This window comes from Coenobita brevimanus, chromosome 24, assembly GCF_032717465.1.
Source record: "Coenobita brevimanus isolate Jiangsu-jjx chromosome 24, ASM3271746v2, whole genome shotgun sequence".
Taxonomy (NCBI): domain Eukaryota; kingdom Metazoa; phylum Arthropoda; class Malacostraca; order Decapoda; family Coenobitidae; genus Coenobita; species Coenobita brevimanus.
In genome coordinates, this window is record NC_136977.1 from 60,228,680 (window position 1) to 60,249,548 (window position 20,869).

General features: G+C 42.7%; 1 protein-coding gene across 1 annotated transcript in view; it reads left to right on the forward strand.

Moving 5' to 3' along the window:
• Positions 1 to 18,259, forward strand: part of LOC145393456 (endoplasmic reticulum aminopeptidase 1-like) — a 172,777-nt gene extending 154,518 nt beyond the window's left edge. Inside the window, exon 18 of the mRNA XM_080267555.1 lies at positions 18,028 to 18,259. Coding sequence (XP_080123681.1) covers positions 18,028 to 18,177 — 150 coding nt within the window. The 3' untranslated portion in view covers positions 18,178 to 18,259. The remainder of the gene's footprint in view (positions 1 to 18,027) is intronic.
• The last annotated feature ends 2,610 nt before the right edge of the window (positions 18,260 to 20,869 follow it).

The window sequence follows — 20,869 nt, forward strand, 5'->3', positions numbered from 1 at the left end:
TAACATCCTTCCATCCTCTGCTTTTACTCGTTCTTCCTTCCCAGACTCTCCCTTTCGCACCCTTTTCACCTCCTTCCAAAACATTTTCTGATTCTGTTGAAAATTCCCTGTCAGCCGCCTACCCCACCTCTCATCTGCTGCCACTTTACCATCACGCACAGCCCTTCTCGCTCTATTCCTCTTTTCCTTATACCTTTCATATGACATCTCATCCTTCCTCTGCAGCCACACTTCATATGCACGTCTCTTCTCAGCCACAGCCATACTTACTTCCTCGCACCACCATTCACTTCCTTTTCTTACACCACCACCCACACGTCTCACACCACACACCTCTTCTGCATGCCCCACCACAGCACTCTTAAACAACTGCCATTCGTCCTCCACGCTGCCATTTTCCCGATCTTTCACTGCGTTCCACTCATCTTTCAATTTCTCCTGATACTCTATCTTTTTCTCTCTTTTATCCAACTCACTTATTTTCAAAACTTCCCTGCCACACCTAACCCTCATAGCTCTCACCCATCTCTTACCTACTCTTAACTTTCCCTCCACCAGGTAGTGGTCAGACATACCTCCACCCTCCCCTCTCAGAACTCTCACATCCAACAATCTTCCTATTACATTCCTAGACACAACCACATAGTCCATCAAAGCTCTATCAACAACCCTTCCACCCTCCTGTCTCACCCATGTATACTTATAAATATCTTTCTTCTCAAACAGCGTATTCCCAATCACCATCTCTTGCTCAACACACATCACTATCATTCGTTCCCCATTTTCATTTCTTCCAGGCACACCATGCATACCAACTACGCCTTCAACTGCTACATTTCCCACTCTAGCATTCAGATCTCCCATCAATACCACATTCACATTCGCTCCAAAACTCTGCAGACACTCATCAACATCATTCCAGAAAGACTCCCTCTCTTGTTCATCCCTTTCACTACCAGGCCCATATGCACTCACAAACACCCACAACTCACGTTCAAATTTCGCTTTCACCCACATCAGTCTCGATGACACCTCCTTCCATTCAGTCACACATTTCTGTACTTCCGGACTCACTAACAAGGCCACACCTTCTCTTGCCCTTCCTCTATCAACACCTGACAATCTTCCATTTACACTTCCAAACATAGATTCCCCCTTCCCTTTCATCTTCGTTTCACTCAGAGCTAACACATCCAACTTTCTTCTCACAAACATTCTCCCAATCTCCTCCCTTTTAGCCTCAATCGTACTACATCCACGCACATTCATAGACCCAATCTTCAGAGTACGGGGATAACTCCATCCCCCATCCCTTTCTCTGGCCTGTCTCTTTTTAGGAACTAAAAAACAGAGGAGGGGGTCCCTAGTCCCCTCACCCCGCCCCTTTTAGTCACCTTTTACGACACGCAGGGAATACGGTGGCAGTACTGTATTCTTCCTAACACTCCCGATCGGGTGAATACGTGGCGGTTGATTGAGTGATACTTACTGAGATTCCACTAGAATTCGCGGTTTCCCGCCAAAATTCAATGTCACGAGTTTATTTAGATGGAGAATCGCGCCAACTCGTGACACTACGCCCCATCAAAGTCAATTTTTTTTCCCTCAGGAAAAAAAAAATTTCAATATACATACTTGTACATATAAATCCTAACTCAGTCACACAAGATTCACACTGTGGTGTGTGTGTACTATCCTGCTACAGGAGAAAGTCACAGTCGCTAGTGAGCGAAAAAATCTCGTATTTACGTTAATAGAAGCAAGCTTGAGGGAAAAACTCCGTGACGACGGTGAAAAATCCTGTACTCAGGTCAGACTGAGCAAAAAGTTCGCTACATTTATATTAACAACTAATTATTATGTAGCGTGATGTATGTAATACATGGTGTAGGTGTGACAGTTGTGGTGTAACTGTACCTATGTGTAAAATCATGTAATACAAATTTATAGTAAATAATGACGACGAGGCAGAAGAGAAGAGGTGGCAGCATGCGTCAGGGACGATCAGCTGTTCTGCACGGTAATGCCGCACCTGCCAGTTGCACCTGCGAAAGCAATCAAGGTGGAGCATCAAAAGTGTCATTTCTCTCCCTCTGCCAAGCACTCAGTACTTATGTTACAAAAAGTACACTGTTTACATTATTAACCAGGAAATGTACTCAAGGCGTCTCTGCAGGACATCAAACACTGACCCAGTTTACTGGTTAAACCCTATACCTAATTAGCAAAAAGACTGGGCGTTTGTGCAGGACACAAAAGTTGCAATTCGCTAAATTAACCAGGGAACGAGGTCATGAGCTAAAAGACTGGGCATCAGTGCAGGACATCAAACACTGCGATTCACTAATGGAACCCAGTTTACTTGTTAAACCTTAAACTTAATTAGCGAAAAGACTGGGCGTCTGTGCAGGACATCAAACACTGCAATTTGCTAAATTAACCAGGGAACGTGGTCAAGAGCGAAAAGACTGGGGTCTGTGCAGGACATCAAACGCTGCAATTCGCTAGGGACCCAGTTTACTGGTTAAACTAACTCTACACTTACAATTAACGTTAGGAAGCTGAGAATCCCTACGCAATCTCGGGCAGGTCACATTTTAACACCCACCGTGGGTGTGAACACTCATGTGGATAATGTGCATTCTCCGGGAATCCTTTGTGAGGCCCACAGCTCGAGACGTTCCACAAGGTAATTCATACACAGCCTCGGACTGTCTCTGCGGGGTTCTCGAACTTCCCCCTTAACTTACGGTACATATGTATGTACAGGCCCTGGACATACTGTGTCCTGTGGGGCCAACGGGCGAGACGTCAGGTCTGCACCCACTTCACCACTGCCCTGTCACTCAACTGATTCAGAGATTATGGGTGTGGTTTCAAACGGCACAGGAAGGACATGTTCCTGATTAGTGGTACGTAGACACACATTGCAGGAACACAAAACTATCTATCTCTCGTTCCATCCCTGGCCAGAAGAAGTCAGCTCGGATACGGCCTTGGGTTTTCCTTTTGCCCAGGTGACCTCCTGAGGCTGAACGATGGCCCCATTTTAACACTGCTAGGCAGTAGTTCGTGGGAACGACGAACTGCAGTCGAACCTTGCCCTCGGGTGTTCGTGACTCACGGTAGAGCCATCCTTGTTTACGAGGGAACTTGGCTTGACCTCCCCGTGAATACTTTATCACTCTACCCTTTTGTTTCTTTCGCACGGCAGCAAGTATCGGGTCAGAATGTTGTTCTTGAGCAACAACTTGGCTACACATCAGATCTTGCAGCGATTCAGTGGTCACTGGGGTGACAGTCTGGAACCTCAGCCATGGCTCGTGTTACTGTAGCCGAAGTCTGAGTAGCGTCATCTTCAGTGCAACTATCCTTGGCACCGGGAATATTGCCTACGATAAGGTTAAATAAAGGTTCTGGCATGACAACTGCGAGTGTCGTACCAGTGTAAAATGGAGATGCCACCTGGATATGTGCCTCAGGGAACAATCTCACTGATCCATCAATAAGGTTAGCTTGGATCTGTCGACCTGTGTACTCCTCAGGCCGCACTGGACTCTGCCTGACAGAGCAACCTGAGGAACCATTGTCTCTCAGGACCTTCACAGGAATATCTCCCACAAACCCTGGCTGAACAAGGAAGGTACTGTCACCCGTGGGAGGGCCTGTGGAGGAAGCAGCTAGCCACTGATTAGGCTGCTGAATAAATGATTCGGCAAACATTGTGCCCTGAGAATGAGATGCTTGAGGGGTTGTACTCACTGTGTGGGGAGATGGAGCATTGACCTCCTGTGGCAGAGTGTTCACTGTCGCTGGGAGACTAGAGAACTGTGGGGGAGTACCCGCACTGGTAGGGACATGACCACCGTGCTGCTGTTGAGGAATGAAGGCTGCGTTTGCCTCCTGCCTCCGATACATTTGAGCTGGTGCTGAAAAGGACAGTCCCGATGGTCGGTTGCATGGCTGATACTGCTGCTGGTTAGGGTACCTGTTGTACCCCTTCCACTCAGGTTTCTGAGTGTTTTGCCCCTGGTCCTTCTTCTGCGGTTTTGGACCTTGGCCATTATTCTGAGAACGGCCTTGTTGCTGGGGTTCAGTCTGAGATGGTTTCCCAGATTTATCCGCTTTCCTGTTCCAGGTATGCTGCTTACGAGTTTGATACCCGTATGCAGTGAAGAATGCATCAGCCTTCTCCACCATTTGGCTAGCATCCCTTACCTGGCAGATCTTAAGCTGAGCCATAAGTTCAGTGGGCCACGACTTTTCTAGCTGCATGCACAGCATAAGGTCGATTATCCCCTTACGCGTGGAAGGAGTTTCATCTTTCTCCATCCACTCATCTAAGTAAGCAGTAAGCCGGTCAAGAAACTGAACTGCAGTCTCTTTTTCCTGTAAACGCGCCCTCATGAACTGACTCTTGGCGTCGTCAACTGTGAGACCGTACACGTTGACGAGTGCGGCCTTCATCATCTCATTCGTAAGATTGTCTCCACGAATTCTGTGGAGAATATCAAAAGCAGGGCCCTCAAACAAGCTAAGGAACTGGAGCCGCTTAGCTGCATCATCCAGCTGGTAAAGCTGAGCCATGTTTTCAAAACGAGCTATGAATGGCTTGATTCGCTCGCCTTCCTTGTATAGGGGAAGCTTGATGTGTGGGGTCGCCAGAACATGTGCAGGGAGAGCGCTCGTGGAGCTTTGGCAAGCTGCACCAGATGTGTCTGAAGCCAAGGAATCTCGCTTGAGCTTCAGCATTTCAAGTTCATGTTTTTCGCGTGCTTCTCGCTCGGCACATTTGTGTTCTTGTTGTTCTCACTCGTATTCACGTTCTCTTTCACATTGTTCTAACTCAAGTGGATGTTCTCTCACGTTGTTCTAACTCGAGTTCGCGTTGTTTTTGCTCATGTTGACGTTCTCTCTCGCTTTCCTCGTGCTGTTCTCGCTCGTGTTTGCGTTGCATTCTACGCTCTTCACAAGCATCATTCTCGCGTTGCTGCTCTTGACTAAGCCAAGAGAGGACATAATCCTTTACTTCTTTGGGGTCTGTAAGCCCCATATCTTTAGCTTCCTGTACATAGATGTTGGTAGACATGATGCTAAGTTAATCTAAGTGAACTAGAGACTAAGCACTGACTGCTATTTTGCAGAGAAAGATGCCAATAATCGAGAATAAAGAATATAGGCACAGGTTAGTGGTGACCAGTTTTATGTAGTTAGACTGGTAAAGAAAGAAAATTAAACAAAACACTGACTGTGAAAACTATTACTTAAAATTGATAAAAATGAATTAATAATCACCAGTAAGATAGTGCCTATAGACTTGAATGATAAATACCAAATTATGACTGAGTGAGTATTGTCTCGTGAATAACTTTAGAGCTAGGAGTTAATATCCTGGAATGAGGTCACCAGATGTCACAGAGTTTTTGAGATTATACAGTATTAAAGAATAATATTCAATAATACTTGAGAACAGGACAAAGAATTGACTTGTGAAAATCAAGCAGTGATTACTTTATCCGGCTTACTTCGCCGATTCTCTAAGGACAAAAATTTATAAACTTTCTCAACAGTACACAGCAGAGACTAATTACTCACACGTGCTGTTTATTGGTACTGTTAGCCTCTGGAGAAAGTGACTCCACCCCTGACAATCAATATCTAATGCTATTAACGATAAACAGGTTCTTGCCGGTGCATTAACTCCTGGTTGCACAACGGATTTAAGTTAATAAAAAGGACTGGCCTAAGTACCAGTTATGAATAATACAAAGTGTTTATGCAAACTAGGAGCTGCAACTAGAATAAGCTTAATGTGAAGAAATAAAACACAAGTTTACATTACATCAAGCCCAAAGAAATGAACTGTGAACTTATTAATTACAATGAAACAAATTTTACGTTACATGAGTCTCAAATGAATTCAAAATAAGGAGGACACACTAACTCGCTCACTCAAAAGCTAAACTCTTAAGCCTAGGAAAAACGAAAAGAAATTCTGGTCAGAAAAGTGGGCTAAGCGGAAACTGGTGCGTCGGTGTGTAGGACAGACACTGCACACGCTAAACCTCTCGCTGCCTCACACTAGGTGGAGATTTCAGGAACCCGCTGAAGAACGACCTGGTCTCACGGCGCTTCAGTCCTAACTAAATTCAAATTGTGAGAGAGAGGCGAGGGTGGGCCAGCCGTTATCTGGTAACGGCTAACGGAAAGAAGTGAGCGAAACACGTCCATAATAAATCACTCAGCGAAAGCGCTGATGTTGCGCGCAAGGACGATCACTTATGAAACCGTGAAAAATGTTCTGAAAACACTCCCGATCGGGTGAATATGTGGCGGTTGAGTGAGTGAGACTGGAATTCCACTAGAATTCGCGGTTTCCCACCAAAGTTCAATGTTATGAGTTTATTTAGATAGAGAATCGCGCCAACTCGTGACATACATATAGGGAGTGCTTGGTTAGGAATGCTAAAGCGTTGTGTGATGTGGCAAGAGTAACGACAAAGAAGAAAGGTACGGCATGATCGGATGAAGACGTTAAGAGAGCAGTGAAGGAAAAAAGGAAGAAGTGGCTAGAGGGAAATAAAGGAAGAAGTGGCTAGAGTGGTTAAAGAACAGAGGTTCAGTTGAAATAAGAACTGAGTATATTGAGTGCAAGAGCCATGAAGAGACTAGCGAAGAGAAAAAAGTGGGAGGTAAATGATGATACAGGAAGAAAAATGAATGCAAATTGCTCTGAAAATAGAAAGTTATTCTGAAAAGAGATGTGGAAATGTAGAAGTGACAATGGAATGAAGTGTGAAAGTGTGAAGGACCCATGGGGTTGAAGTAAGGACCATATAGAAAGAATATTATGAAAGCCCGATGAATGGGAATAGAGAGGGAAGAGCGACTGTAAACATGATTGGTTTTGGGTGTGTGCAGAGAAGGAATGCAGTGCCAGGAAACAGACATTCGCAGAGATGAAGAAAGTTGTGAAGTGGCTGAAAAATGGGAAAGCATCTGGGGTTGATGAGGTGTATGCAGAGATGATAAAGTTTCACAGAGAGAGCAGAGTGAAGTGCTTGTTAGTGATATGTAAGAAGGCATGGATGAGTGAAACTGTGCAAGTAGAGTGGAAAAAGGCTGTGATTGTACCCCTGTAGAAAAATAAAGGTGAGCGAAGTGAGTGCAAGAATTATCGTGTCATAAGTTTATTGAATGTTGTAAGAGAGGTATTTGGAAGAATTATGAGAGAAAGTAAGAGACATCAGAAGTCCTGTTGAACAATGATAGGGTGGCTTCAGGAGTGGCAGAGGATGTGTACAGTAGATCATATATTTGCAGTGAGACATATAGTGGAGAAGGCATGTGAGAAGGACTATAAGATGTTTAAGGCATTTATGGATCTGGAAAAGCATGCGGCAAAGTAGATGGAAAAGGATTGTGGAAAGTTTTGCACATCTATGGTGTAGATGGTAAGTTGCTAGGTGCCGTCAAGAGGTTTTATGATGGTAGTGAGGCATGTGTAAGGGTAAATGGGCATCTAAGTGAGTTGGTCACAATTGGTGTGGGTATGTGACAGAGTTGTGTGATGTCTCCATGGTTGTTCAATATACAGTATATGTATGGATGGGGTGGTGAGAGAAGTAAAAACACAAGTAATGGAGAGAGGAATGGCATTGGTAATGAATGGTGATGGATGGAATATCTCAAATATGTTGAATGCTGATGATGCAGTGCTACTTGTAAATACGGGACAAGAACTTGGTAGACTAGTACAAAGTTTTGTTGATGTCTGTGAGCATCATTCCTTGAGGGTAAATGTAGAGAAGAGTAAAGTGATGGTTATTGAGGGAGAAGGTGACTCCCAGTGTGATGTTACAGTGAATGGAGGGAGACTGGAATTGGTGAGATAGTTCAGATACCTGATTACCTTGGTACAGTGATAGAAAAAGAGAGGAAAATGTGCAAAGGAATTGGAAAGTAGAGTGACACAAAGAAGGAAATTAGCTGAATCTATGAAGGCCTTGATAAGAGGCTTGTGTGTTGCAGCTGCATGAGGCTTACATGAAGGAGTGTTAGTGCCAATTTTAACATATGGATGTGAGACTATGGTGTGGCTTGAAAATGTAAAGTCAAGAGTATGAGCAGTGGAGATGGGACTGCTGACGAATGTATGTTTCGTACAGAGAGTGGATAGGATGCAGAATAGTGTGATATGTGAAAGATGTTGAGTGAGGAAGTCTGTGGACACCAGAATTGAAGAGTCTACTGATATGGTATGGTCGTGTGGAGAGAATGGATAACAAGAGAGTCATGAAAAAGGTATATCTGAGCAAATTTGAAGGAGGGAGGAGATGAGGAAGGCCAAGGAGAAGGTGGAGGGATATGGTGAATGAGTGTGTGAGGAAGAGAAGTATTGAAGTCGGTGATGCCCAGGGACTGACAAGCTATCAAGCTGGCTGTTGAAATTTTGTGAGAGGAAATGCATGATTAGGGATTTGGCACCCCTTTTTAATGTGACAGCATTTGGATTGACTTTATTGGATACGCTATTGTGATGCTACAGAATGTGGTGGAAGTTTTTTGCATATTAGATAGAGTCAGGATTCTGGGGGCTTGAATGATGAGTGAATGGAAGCATGGCCCATTGAATTGGGCAGACTTGTGCTGTCTGGACTTTGCTACTCCTCACCGTGCCCTAGGGTGGGAAAGAAGTACAGTATTGTTTACCCGTATATCTAAAACATGGGCCATCACCAACCCTGGGACACACCACCAGTTACCTTTTTTTCACTGGGAAGATTTGTCTCTTATTATGGTTCTCATTTGTCTTTCTGTCAAATAATTTTCCATCCATTTCAACAGTTTCCCATGTACTCCTCCATAGGTTTTCAGTTTTCATAGTAATCTTCTATGTGGCACTTTATCAAAAGCCTTCTTTAAATCCAGGTAAATACAGTCTACTCTTCCTTCCCTTTCTTGAACAATGTCTGTCACTCTGCTATAGAAGCTTAACAAGTTTGTAACACAAGATGACCCTTCTCTAAATCCAAATCGCTTGGACATAATTACCATATGCCCCTTAAGGAATTTTATGCAGCTTTTTCTAATGATATTTTCACATAGTTTGCAGACTATGCTAATAAGGCAGACCGGTCTATAGTTAAGCAGGTCCTCCCTGTCACCACCTGTATAAACTTAGACTATATTTGCACTTTTCCATTCAGTAGGTAACTCCTCACTTTCTGTGGAAAACCTTACAAAATCATAGATAGGCCTCACTAACTGGTTTGCACGTTCTTTCAAGATCCAACCAGCTATTTCATCCAGTCCCATTGCCATTCTCACTTCTGCATCCTTCATCAACTGAAGTATCTCATTTCTCTCAACTACTACTGTTTCCAATTTCAGGGGCTGCATCTCTTGTTACAGGTTCAAGGAATTCCTCTTCTGTTACAAATACTGACTTCATGATATTCCACATTTCCTCTTTTTTTGTCATATTTTACATCACCATATCTCAGTCTTACTATGCTGTTCATTGTTCTCATTTTACTATTAACATACCTGTAGAACAGCATGGGTTCTTTCATGCTTTTATCAATGATATCCTTCTCATATTTTTGTTCCTCCTCCTTTCTTCATCCATCCATCCATCATCCAATCCTACATTGCCCCATGAGGAGTGTAGGACCCGGGGCTAGGCAAGTTGGTCCTGACATTTACGATGATAGTGACCAGCCTCATTCATCCCTGACTGGCATTTCGTGAGCAATAAACCTCAACCATCCCTTGGATATAAACCTTCACCAGCTCAGTCCGATTGAAGTGCCATAATTACCCACTAAACCACCAGGTGCCAAAATTTGGTTTTAAGGTTACCACTCAGCATAGTAAATGTTTTCCTGGTGTACAGGAAACCTTTGGCTTGTCACTCAGAGTAGAGTCATCCACAGACAGAAGGAAGAGGAAAGAATGATGGAAAAAAAGACTGAAGAGGGATTGTAAAGTCACCTATAGGCAGAAGGACAAGGAAAGAATGAAGGAAGGAAAGACAGAAGAGGATGGAAGGAAAGTATGATGGAGGAGAGGAAAGGGCAGACACCCGAGAGGAGCACTACATCGAGTGAGTGGATGGTGAGCACCCCCACCTACCTTTCTTACTTTTACATATTCATTTCTTACTTCCATGTATGCTTTCCAAGCTTTTTCAGTACAGTACTTCTCTCCAATTTGTGGGGGTTAAGTACTAGGAAGGCACCGCATACTTGGATACACTCATACCCCGATTTCTGATGCATTGATAACTGGCACTCCACTTGACTGAACAAAAGAAATAAGGGAACATTCTCAGAATCCAAACAGTCCGAACATCTGTCGCCTTGCTATTCCGACACTCTGCTTCTCCCTAGGTTTGAAACAAGGCTCTCCCAGTCCTCCCACTCTCCCTCCATCCCCTCTCTTCTCCCCCTCCTCCATCCCCCACCACACTCAGCACTGCCAGGCATGTCTCCCTCCATGCCCCCCTGCCCTCCCCCACTCATGGTTATCTCCCTCTCCATCCCCTCAACCTCCCCATCCCCTCACCCTCCGCTGCTCTACCCCACCCTTGCTTGTCTCCCATGTGTGTGTCTTTACGACTTTACCTAATTGTAATTACCTAATTGTGATGTACAGGAAATGAGCTACACTCGTGGGGTCCCATCTCTGTTTCTCGATAAGTCAAATTTTGCTTTCAAGTCGTTTTAGTTTTTAGACTGGATGATCTTTTTGTCCAGGCTGTTCCATAGGTCTGTGCATCTATAAGTAAGACTATAATTCTTGATATCCTTCAAGCAGCGTGGCTTCTTCAGTTTCATTCCGTATCCTCTTGTTACTCTCTTATCCCATAAAATCAGATCTTCTCTGTCAATTTTATCTCCTCCCATCATGGTCCTGAACACTGCAATCATGTCGCCCCTGTCTCTCCTTTCCTCTAAGGAAGGCAAATCCAGCTTTTCCAGCCTCTCTCTGTACGACATCTGCCTGACTGGGGATCATATTGGTTGCTGTTCTTTGTATTCTCTCAATCTTGTTTATATCTTTCTTTTTGTGTAGGGACCACACCACTGCTGCATATTCTAACCTGGGGCAGATCATGGCCACTGTCAATTTTTCATCATCTCATCCTTGTAATGAAATGCTACTCTTATGTTAGTCCCCCTGGGGGTAGGGGGGTTTCAAGAATATTCCCCCAGTATCCCTGCTTGTCGTACGAGGCGACTAAAAGGGTTGGTGGTGGGTTAGTGCCCCACCGCGTAAAAAGAACTAACTAAAAAAGCAAATAAAGCGCCTCGGACCCGGATGGACCATACGTTGACGACTAAGGAACGGACAAAGGACATTCTTTGGGTGGGAACATGGATTGTAAGAGGAGTGAATGATGAAGTGAAAGAGAGAGAGAATGTTCAGGTGCTTGAGGATGCAAAAGTGGATATATATGGATTGACTGAAACTGAATGGGAAGGTGAAAGGGTGAGCGAATGGGAATATGGTTTAGGTATATGTGCGGGAGGCAATGAGAATGAGAGGGCAAGAGAGGGAGTATGTCTGATGATAAGCAAGAAGTGGAAGGAGAATATAGGAGAGTATGGAACAGTGGGTGCAAGGATTGTATGGGTGAGGATGAAAGTAGGTATACAAGTGTGGGCGATTGTATGTGTGTATGCCCCGACAGAGGATCGAGTGGCAAGAGTGAAAGATGAGTTTTGGGCGAGAGTAGAAGCATGTATGGACAAGTTTGAGAGGAGCGAGAGAGTGCTGTTGATTGGAGACATGAATGGCAAAGTTGGGAATGTATGAGTGGATGGAGTGGTTGGTCAGTGGGGTGTGCCAGCTGAAGTAGATGGGAATGGTAGTGCTTTGGTGGACATCTGTGCTGGTAAGGGGTTGGCAATTACTTTCAGCATAAGATGATCCACAGGTATACATGGAGAGAAATGAGGAGGATGGATGGTGAACTTGTTGAACGAAAGGCAATGTTAGACTACGTGTGTGTGGATGAGCGAATGAAAAGACAAGTGTTGGATGCAAGAGTGTGGAGAAGGTGGGGGAATGGAGTCTCGGACCATCGCTTAGTGATGGCCAAGGTAAAGCTGCAAAGAAAATGTTTGAAGAGACGAAGGGGAAGACAGGAGGAAACAGCTCCTGTGAGAAGAGTAGAGAAGTTGCAAGATAGTGAGAAAATGGCAGAGTATAAGAGCATAGTGGAAGAAAAATTGGGAAGGCAAGATTTAGAGCAGATGGAAGGGGTGGTAGATGTATGTAAGATATTCACAGAAGAGATAGGCGCAGTGTGTGAGGTGGTTTGTGGAGTGAGGAGGAGATGCAGGGGTGTGCAACGGACAGCATGGTGGAATGATGAGGTGAAACGAGCCGTGGCACAAAAGAAGAAGGCATATAGTAAATGGCTAGTGAGTTGAGGTAGGAGAGAAGATGAGAGAGAGAAGAGAGAGGTATATGTGAGCAGGAGAAGGGAGGTGAAGATACTTGTGAAGGAGAGTAAGAAGAAAGTGGATGAAGAGTTTGGGAGGAATCTGAGTGTGAAATGGAGGGAGAGTAAGAAATTGTTTTGGAAGGAGGTAAAGAAAGTAAGGCAGTGTGAAAGGGGAAATAGTAGGGGAGTGAAAGATTGGAATAATAGATTGTTGGTGGAGAAGAGAGAGAAATTGAGGAGATGGAAGGAGCACTTTGAGGATTTGTTGAATGTAGAGAGTGAGAGCAGTGTGAGTATAAGTGGTTGGGGAATGACTGGGAGAAGAAGAAATGAGAGGAGGGAGGAAGAGATCAGTAGGGTGGAAGTAGTGAAAGCAATGAAGATGATCAAGATGGGAATGGCCCTAGGAATTGATGGAGTGTGTGGTGAAATGCTGAGGTATGGGGGTGAGATTTTTGCAGAGTGGATATGGAAGTTGTGTAGATTGGCTTGGGAAGAGGGAAGGGTTCCAGAGGACTGGAAATCAGGTATAATTGTTCTTTTATACAAAGGAAAAGGGGAGAGAGAAGTATGTGGTAACCATAGGGGTATTTGCCTTCTTAGTGTGACTGGAAAAATATATGGTAGAATGCTCATTGATAGGGTTAGGCATATAATGGAGGAGCTAGTTGGAGAAGAACAAGGGGGATTTAGGAAGAGAAAAGGGTGTGTAGATCAGATATTTGTTCTAAGATGTTTAGTGGAGAAATATCTAGAGAAGGGAAAGAAAGTGTATGCTGCCTTCATGGACTTGGAGAAAGCTTATGACAGAATAGATAGGCAAGGTATGTGGAAGGTACTAAGACTATATGGAGTGGAGGGGAAATTGTTGAGTGCTGTAAAGAGTATGTACGAAGGAGATAGGGCTACGGTGCAAGTGGCTGGTGAGCTGAGTGAGTTCTTTGATCTCAATGTGGGACTGATATAGGGTTGTGTGATGTCTCCATGGCTGTTTAATATATAAATGGATGGGGTTGTAAAGGAGGTGCAAGGTAGGGCAGTGGATGTGGGGGTGGCTCTAATGAATGAGGGTGAGATTTGGAAGATTCCGGTGTTGCTGTTTGCTGATAATACAGTATTGCTGAGTGAAGATAAATGGGAGTTGCAAGGTTTGGTGAATGAATTTGGGACAGTGTGTAGGAAGAGGAATCTGAAAGTTAATGTAAGCAAGTGTTATGATGTTTAAGAGGAATGAAGTCACAGAATGTACAACTAGGTTGGATGATGAGGATATGAAGAATGTGAGTGCATTCAAGTACTTGGGTAGTGTGATGAGTAAGGATGGAACATTGGGGGATGAAGTGCTTGAAAGGGTGCAACAGGGAAGGACGGTTGTTGGTTCACTGAAAACAGTGATGAGAAATAGGGAGATGAGTATGAAAGTTAAGAAGTCACTGCACGATAGTACAGTATTGTGATCCCTACCCTGACGTATGGAAGCGAGGCGTGCAACTTGCAAGAGGGGAACAAGTCAAGAGTGAGAGCAGTGGAAATGAGTTACTTGAGAGGAGCATGTGGAGTGACATGGAGGGACAGGTTGACGAATGAAGAAATGAAGAAACATTGTGGGGTGGATGTGGATGTGGTTGAGAAGATTAGGAGAAATACACTGAGGTGGTTAGGAAATGTGGAGAGAATGGAGAATAAAAGGCTGACTAAGAGGGTGTATGTAGGTGAGGTGGAGGGAGGGAGAGGGAGGGGTAGACCGAGGATGAGTTGGAGGGATGGAGTTGAGAGGTATATGAGGGAGGGGGGAGTGAGTTGGGGGGAGGGTAGTCAAATGGTGGGTGACAGAGCGACTTGGAGGCATTTTGTCAGTGGCCACCCTTTGCAGGATTAGGGCGTCGGGCTCTGGATAGATAGGTAGATAGATGAGTTCAAGTTCTAAAGCCAGTTTATGTTTAGCAAATGCATTACATTGTAGAGGATATTATTACTGCCAGTAATAATAACAAATGATAATGTCATGCCATGAGGTCTACATAAGTGTAGGTTCACGCAGAAACTGGAAGCCAATGATTGTTTAAGATTTTCCTTGTGATATATTTCAAGGTTTAGCTACCTGTGCTCTGTGTGGCAACCATCACTGAAGTAAACTAATCATCATTGAACTAAGTGAAGTATTTAACAGACGTTGGATTTTCATTGACATTAGCGTTGAGTATGGTGAGTTGGGACAGTGCGAGACACAAGGTGAATTGGAACAGTGGGCACTGCAATGCCAAATGCCAAGATATTTCCATTTTATGGTGCCCGTTCAATAGTCCTGCCCCAGCTTTACATATGTTGTTAATACTAGTTTTCTATAGAACCGCAAATGATGCATAAAAAATGTGCAAATATGAAAGGGTAGCATTTTGACCTTTGTAGAATTTCGTATTTGAAAATACACATATTTTGCCAATTTTCCTCTCCCAGAGTTTTAGAGCTAAAGGTCTACTTTTTGGTGGGTGAAATCTTCAATTGTTATAGTTTTTTGTGATTTATCCAGAAAATGCATTTTTACAGCAGAACAGTGCTGAAGGATTAATAGACAATTGTCCTGACTTGCCTACCAATTTTTCTTTTTTTTAACCCAGGGTGAGTTGGGACAACAAGTTCACTTGTGATTTTTGCAAAGAAAAGCCTACTTTTCATGCATTATATACTAGTATGTAATTTAGTGTTTTTACGGTGGTTTTGGGTGTCAGCATTAGCTATTTCCCATTTTCAGGTTGCATGCATGCCCTAAAGAGAGGAAATACTGTGATGTGGATTATGACAAAAAGGCATATATTGGTTTAGTGTTAAACGTAGGGAAAAAGAGTTGTACAATGAAAGTTTTGGAAAGGAGAGGAATTGTGAAATGCAACTGGCCAGTATGTGGTGATATACTGTATACTGATGATGATTTTCGGCAGTATATCAATGGTGGACCTGTCTTATTAACAGGAACTGTACCTTTTACTATGCAGGAGTGGACAAAACCTTTTGTGATTATGGAAAGCATATTTCTCAGTGAAATTTTTCAGCATAAACAGCTACAGACAACTTAGTGGAACTCATAACTACGGAATATGTATAGTGCAATGTGTCCTTTAGTGCGAGGTGTGGGGGGGGGGGGCTAGGTTTATGATGGAAGAGTTGTGGCTCTCATGGTTAGTCATTGAGGCCCCCCCTGAATTATATTTCTGGCTGCGCCCCTGCTCCACACCACACAAATCAGTGCAAGGCCTCCATCCTTCATTTTCTTATAATAGTTCACAAGATGCCTTCACTCTTTGTGCTTGTGAAGACACTTGCCCTGTTAAGGGGGTGTGGCAGCAAAACCAAAAAGTGGCAAAAACACAAAAAGAGTATTTTGAAATGTCTATAAAAACCCATTTGGAATACTACAGGTACAACCCTGGGTGAAATTTAGCAGGTAGAGATGCCATAGAGTTGATTGACTTCATTTGTGTTCATCCCGATTACGTATAGTATGTAGACACGTAGAGGACACACTTAAAACAGTAACAAGCCTTATTAATTGCAGAAATTATAGAAGTTTACTATATATCATGGCAATGTAATGAAAGGTGAGTTTGGCACACATTTAAATAATACAGGCAAGATAAAGATCAGAGGAGCCTGTGGAGTCACATGGAGAGACAGGCTGATGAATGAGGATATAAAGGAGCGTTGTGGTGTGGATGTGGATGTGATGGGAAGCGTTATGAGGAACACACTGAGGTGGTTTGGCCATGTGGAGAGGATGGAGGGTGAAAGACTGACGAAGAGAGTGTATGTGAGTGAGGTGGAGGGGGGAAGAGGGAGGGGGAGGCTGAGGATGAGATGGAGGGATGGGTTGGAGAGGTATATGAGAGAGGGGGGTGTGAGTTGGGAGCAGGGCAGTGAAATGGTGGGGGACAGGGCGACTTGGAGGCAATTTGTTTGTGGCCACCCCAAACGGGATTGAGGCAACTGGCAATAGATAGTAGAAGAATCAGGTTGCTGTACTCTGGCAAGGAGTGACCAGAATGAAGCTGTTGGAAGGGTTGGCCTATGAAGCAGAGAAGACGGGCATTTTATACAGTGTTTGTGCATCCTGAGACAGCTATTAAGGACTTATGAGGCTCCAATTCAGGCTTGTTTGAAGCCTTGTTTCCATTGATGGTCTGCTCGATTGCTGCTTTGTTGTGTTCAGTGATTCAATCTGCCACATGCAGTCACTTAAAAGAGAACAGAATATGCCATCAGAGGATGGCAGTCTGGACAAAATATTCGGTATCAGCTATTCAACCTTCAGTAGTTGCATATGTAAGGTTTTATTAAAAACATTTTTGTCAGACTTCAGACTTAAAACATACATACTAACTCTGCATAAAGTGTACAGTAGTTGTTAATCATCATCATCATAATCTAAATTCTTTTGCACACATTGGATGGCTAGGTCCATAGTATGGTTGTTTGATCTCATGAGGGACAAGAGTTGGGGGAAAAGGGAGTTACAGTTACAATCCCCTCTGCCTCCCTTCTGTACCATAAGAGGTACAGTCTGGGAAAGAAAAAAAAAATCATTTGCCTCCTGCACCTCAGTTCTATGACCCTGCTATTCTGATAAAACATACACAGAAACAAACACACAGACACGAGTAGAGAGCATGGCATGGACCCCAGGGCTTTCCTACCCTTGGACAAGGAGGACAACCATCCACCATCCACAACCAATTATCATTTCATTGGATAAGAATACTTTATATGTATATAACATGAGGTTGAAACGCTGTTTCAAATTTTTTTGTGGCATCTAAGATACTTGAGTGAGTGAGGGGAATGAGGCAATAGTGTTTCATGTCAGGATGAGGGAGGGTAGTCTGCATTTACCCTCACCGCAGTAGTCCACAGAGCTGAAAGTTTATGGAGCAATGGGACAGGTAAATGAAATAAAACTGTGATTGGAGGAACTTGTGTTAGGGATACACTAAAAAGGTCAGCAAAGAGGGATTGTCAGGATAGTCCTGAATGCTAGTGAAATAGGAGCCCCAGCTCATCCTGTTACCAGCTTTCTCATACTCCTCAGGAATACTATCCTGATTGACAAGTTTGCAAGCCAGCAGAAGTGCTATAAAAATTTTTGCAACTTTCATGTAAGATTGGCAAATCAGTATTGCCATTGGTTATGATACTGCCAGTGTGCTGTGCAGTACTTAACATGTAAGGTGGTATGGGCTAAATATATGGTACAGTAGTGTACCTCTGTGATCATGTAAGAAGTAGCCAATGTACTGTGCAGTGCTTAACATATATGGTAGTATGGGCCATATATATGATACAGTAGCGTCCTTTCTGGTAATTTAAGAAGCATCCTGTGACTTATCCTCAAAGCTTATGATCATCTTGATGGTATTATGATGGAGAATTACAGGATTTGGTGGGTGCCACTATTCTGATGCAGTGCTATTTATGATACTGATAGTCATGTTCTTTCAAAGGTGTGAGCACTAGCGATTTCTTTAGATGAGCTGGTGCTTTTGAGAATCAGCAGATCAGCCATTATTATTTTCATGCAGGTGGAGTCCTTCTTCCATGACGTGGATGTGGGCCCAGGTGAGCGGGCACTGGCTCAGGCCCGTGAGACTATCCGACTGAACATCCAGTGGCATCAACACAACTTAGAAGATGTGACAGCTTGGCTCAGTCATCATCTTTCAGAGGCATGAGACAAACTGAGTGATAGTAAGACATGCTGAGCAGTCTTGATGCAAGCTGACATAGCGACAGGCAAACACTGGGGCTTTTTTGGGTGTGAGTGGTGAAATTTTTGTCATTTGTATAACTTCCATTGGTATATTTTGTAATTGTATTGCTCTCTCTAACATTGCGAAAGTAGGTATCCCCAAAGAATGTGGAGGACATGTTTCATATACAGGTATACCTCAATATACGATACGCCTAGATGCACTACCCAGGTTTAACGAGGGGAGTAGAAATACACTACCACCATAGCCTGCCTAACAATGTCCAAACCCTGGTTTAATGATGGATTTTTTTTTTTTTTTTTCTTTTTTACCAATTATGATTATATTTTAGACTAAAATTGTATGTTTAAGTTGATTTATAAACTTATTAGACCTAGATTACTGTGTTTTAGCCAAAGGTGGGGTGAACATTGTCATTTTTGGGTACAGTTTACTAAGCTTGATTTTTTCCAGACTTATATTTGACAATTTTCAGATTTTATTTGTTGGTTTTAGTGAGTGATTTGCAGTTGTCAGGTGTAGGTTAGCATCTTTTACAGCTGTTAGGCCATTTAGATTGGCTTTAAACTTGTTTTTGGACTCATTTGGGTGGGTTTAGGACTTGGTTGGGGGGAAACCCAAGGCTCAAAAACACATCCCTATACCTTACACATTAATTCTGCCCCGAGATGCGATACTCTTCCTAACAATGAGTTTTTCCCTAACCAGTTGCATCGTTAAACCGGGTAAAACACTAACAGCTGAGAGGATCAAATTCTCAATTTTTATATGAATATCCAGATAAGTGAATGTGAAGTAAGGTGGAGGGTCTGAGATTCTAACAAAGGTGTCTCAAGTTTGATCCTTGTACTATATGAGGGCATGGCGGCTCAGTGGTAGAGTGCTGGACTTGAGACCGAAGAGTCATAAGTTTGTGCCGTACCTGGGTAAGTTACCTTGCCATGAGAGGTAGCGTTCTCCTGTCAGCTAGGTGGTTGTAGCAGCCGTAGCTCAGTGAGTTAGAGCACTCTGACTGAAGGGTTGGAGGTTAGAGTCCACCTAAGGGTCATTGGTAGACATCAGGAAGGGCATTTGGTCATAAAGTGCTACATGCTCCAAAACCAAAATCCCCTGCCCAGGGGCAATGCCTTAGCCCTTATTGGAAGAAGGGGACACAGCATAAAACAAAAAATAAAGATGCAAATATTGAAGCAGTACTAGCTTACTTCAGTGATTTTTCAAGAGTACTGTGGAAGAGTAAGAAGGTAGAGCAGTTTCAGTCACATCTCATCACCATTCCTCCTTCCAGTGTTGATATATAAAGTTGTGCTCATAAGACACCTTTGTATACATCTAATAAAATATATGATAGTCTTTGTCAAAAAGTGGAGAACTGCTTCAAGCTCTTGCCATGCATTTCACCATGGCCCATCATATTTTTTTTGGAAACGCAGAGTTTTACAATTGTGCTTCTTATATCAAGTGGTGCTACATTGTTTTCCATCATTTGGGGAAGTATTTTATCTGTTACATTGTGCATTATTTGTATTCATCATGTCAGTTTTAACCCTTTCACTGCTATGGGCAGCTGTGACTGACAAAAAAAAAAAAAAAAAAAAAAAAAAAAAAAAAAAATGCAAGTCAGCCATTGGCAACTACAGTAGTTTGTATTACTCTTTTCATTAGTTTTTCTTTTGATCAGTTTTAAATCAGCTTTTACAAGAAAAAAAAAAAATCATCCCATTGAGAGTCATTTTAACATTACTTGAAATACTTGAACACTTCTGATTTAATAATTTTCTAAATTTTGGCCAAATTGTATAGTAAAACTACATATTTTTCCACCATCTTTTGTTTGGTTTCATTCAATGTAAATTGTAGAAATCAGTTTGTCTTGGCTTTAATGAAAAAATGATGCATTGAAAGTATTGCAATTTCTGTTGTCTTTTTAATGGTGAAATGGGAAGTATTTTTAAGCGACTGTTGAATTAGTTGTGGCAGACAAAGGGCTAAGGCAATTATCTACTTTATATTAAGAGTTCCTTAATTTTAATTTACACAATTGAAGAAATTTCAGGTTTGATAAACTTGCTAAGTTGTATATATTAACAGGAGTATAGAATACTTGAGAAGAACTTTTATACTGTATGAGAATTTTACAAGTACCATAATGTACAAATAATACTGTTCTTTATGAGCTGTATTATACACAGTATCTTGAGTTACTTTAGTTGAGATGAAGTATGCCTCAGCATATTCTGATGGTATGTAATACAGTGTTACTGTGAGGAATGTTGAATAGAATTTTCAAAAGTTACTAATTATGTGCAGGTGCAGACAGAAGAAACAGAAACACTTGAGACACTGCCCAAAGCCTGGTCATATAAGACTGGATCATTTCTGGTTGATAAGTTACAGTGGTGTCAGGTAACAGGTGGTGATAAATGAGGGCAAGCAGCTGCCATTTTTTCATCATCCCACTGTAACTCATCAGCCAGAAATCACCCAGTTTTTGTGAACCCGAGCTAAGACAACGTCTGTTTCTTTAGTCCGCACCTTTACATATCTTAGTTATCATTTGATGCTGCATAATTTTAAAACTGTTAAATTATACTGTATTACCCTGTACAGTACTAACAAATAAATTAACTTTATCATTTTAACTATAGACATT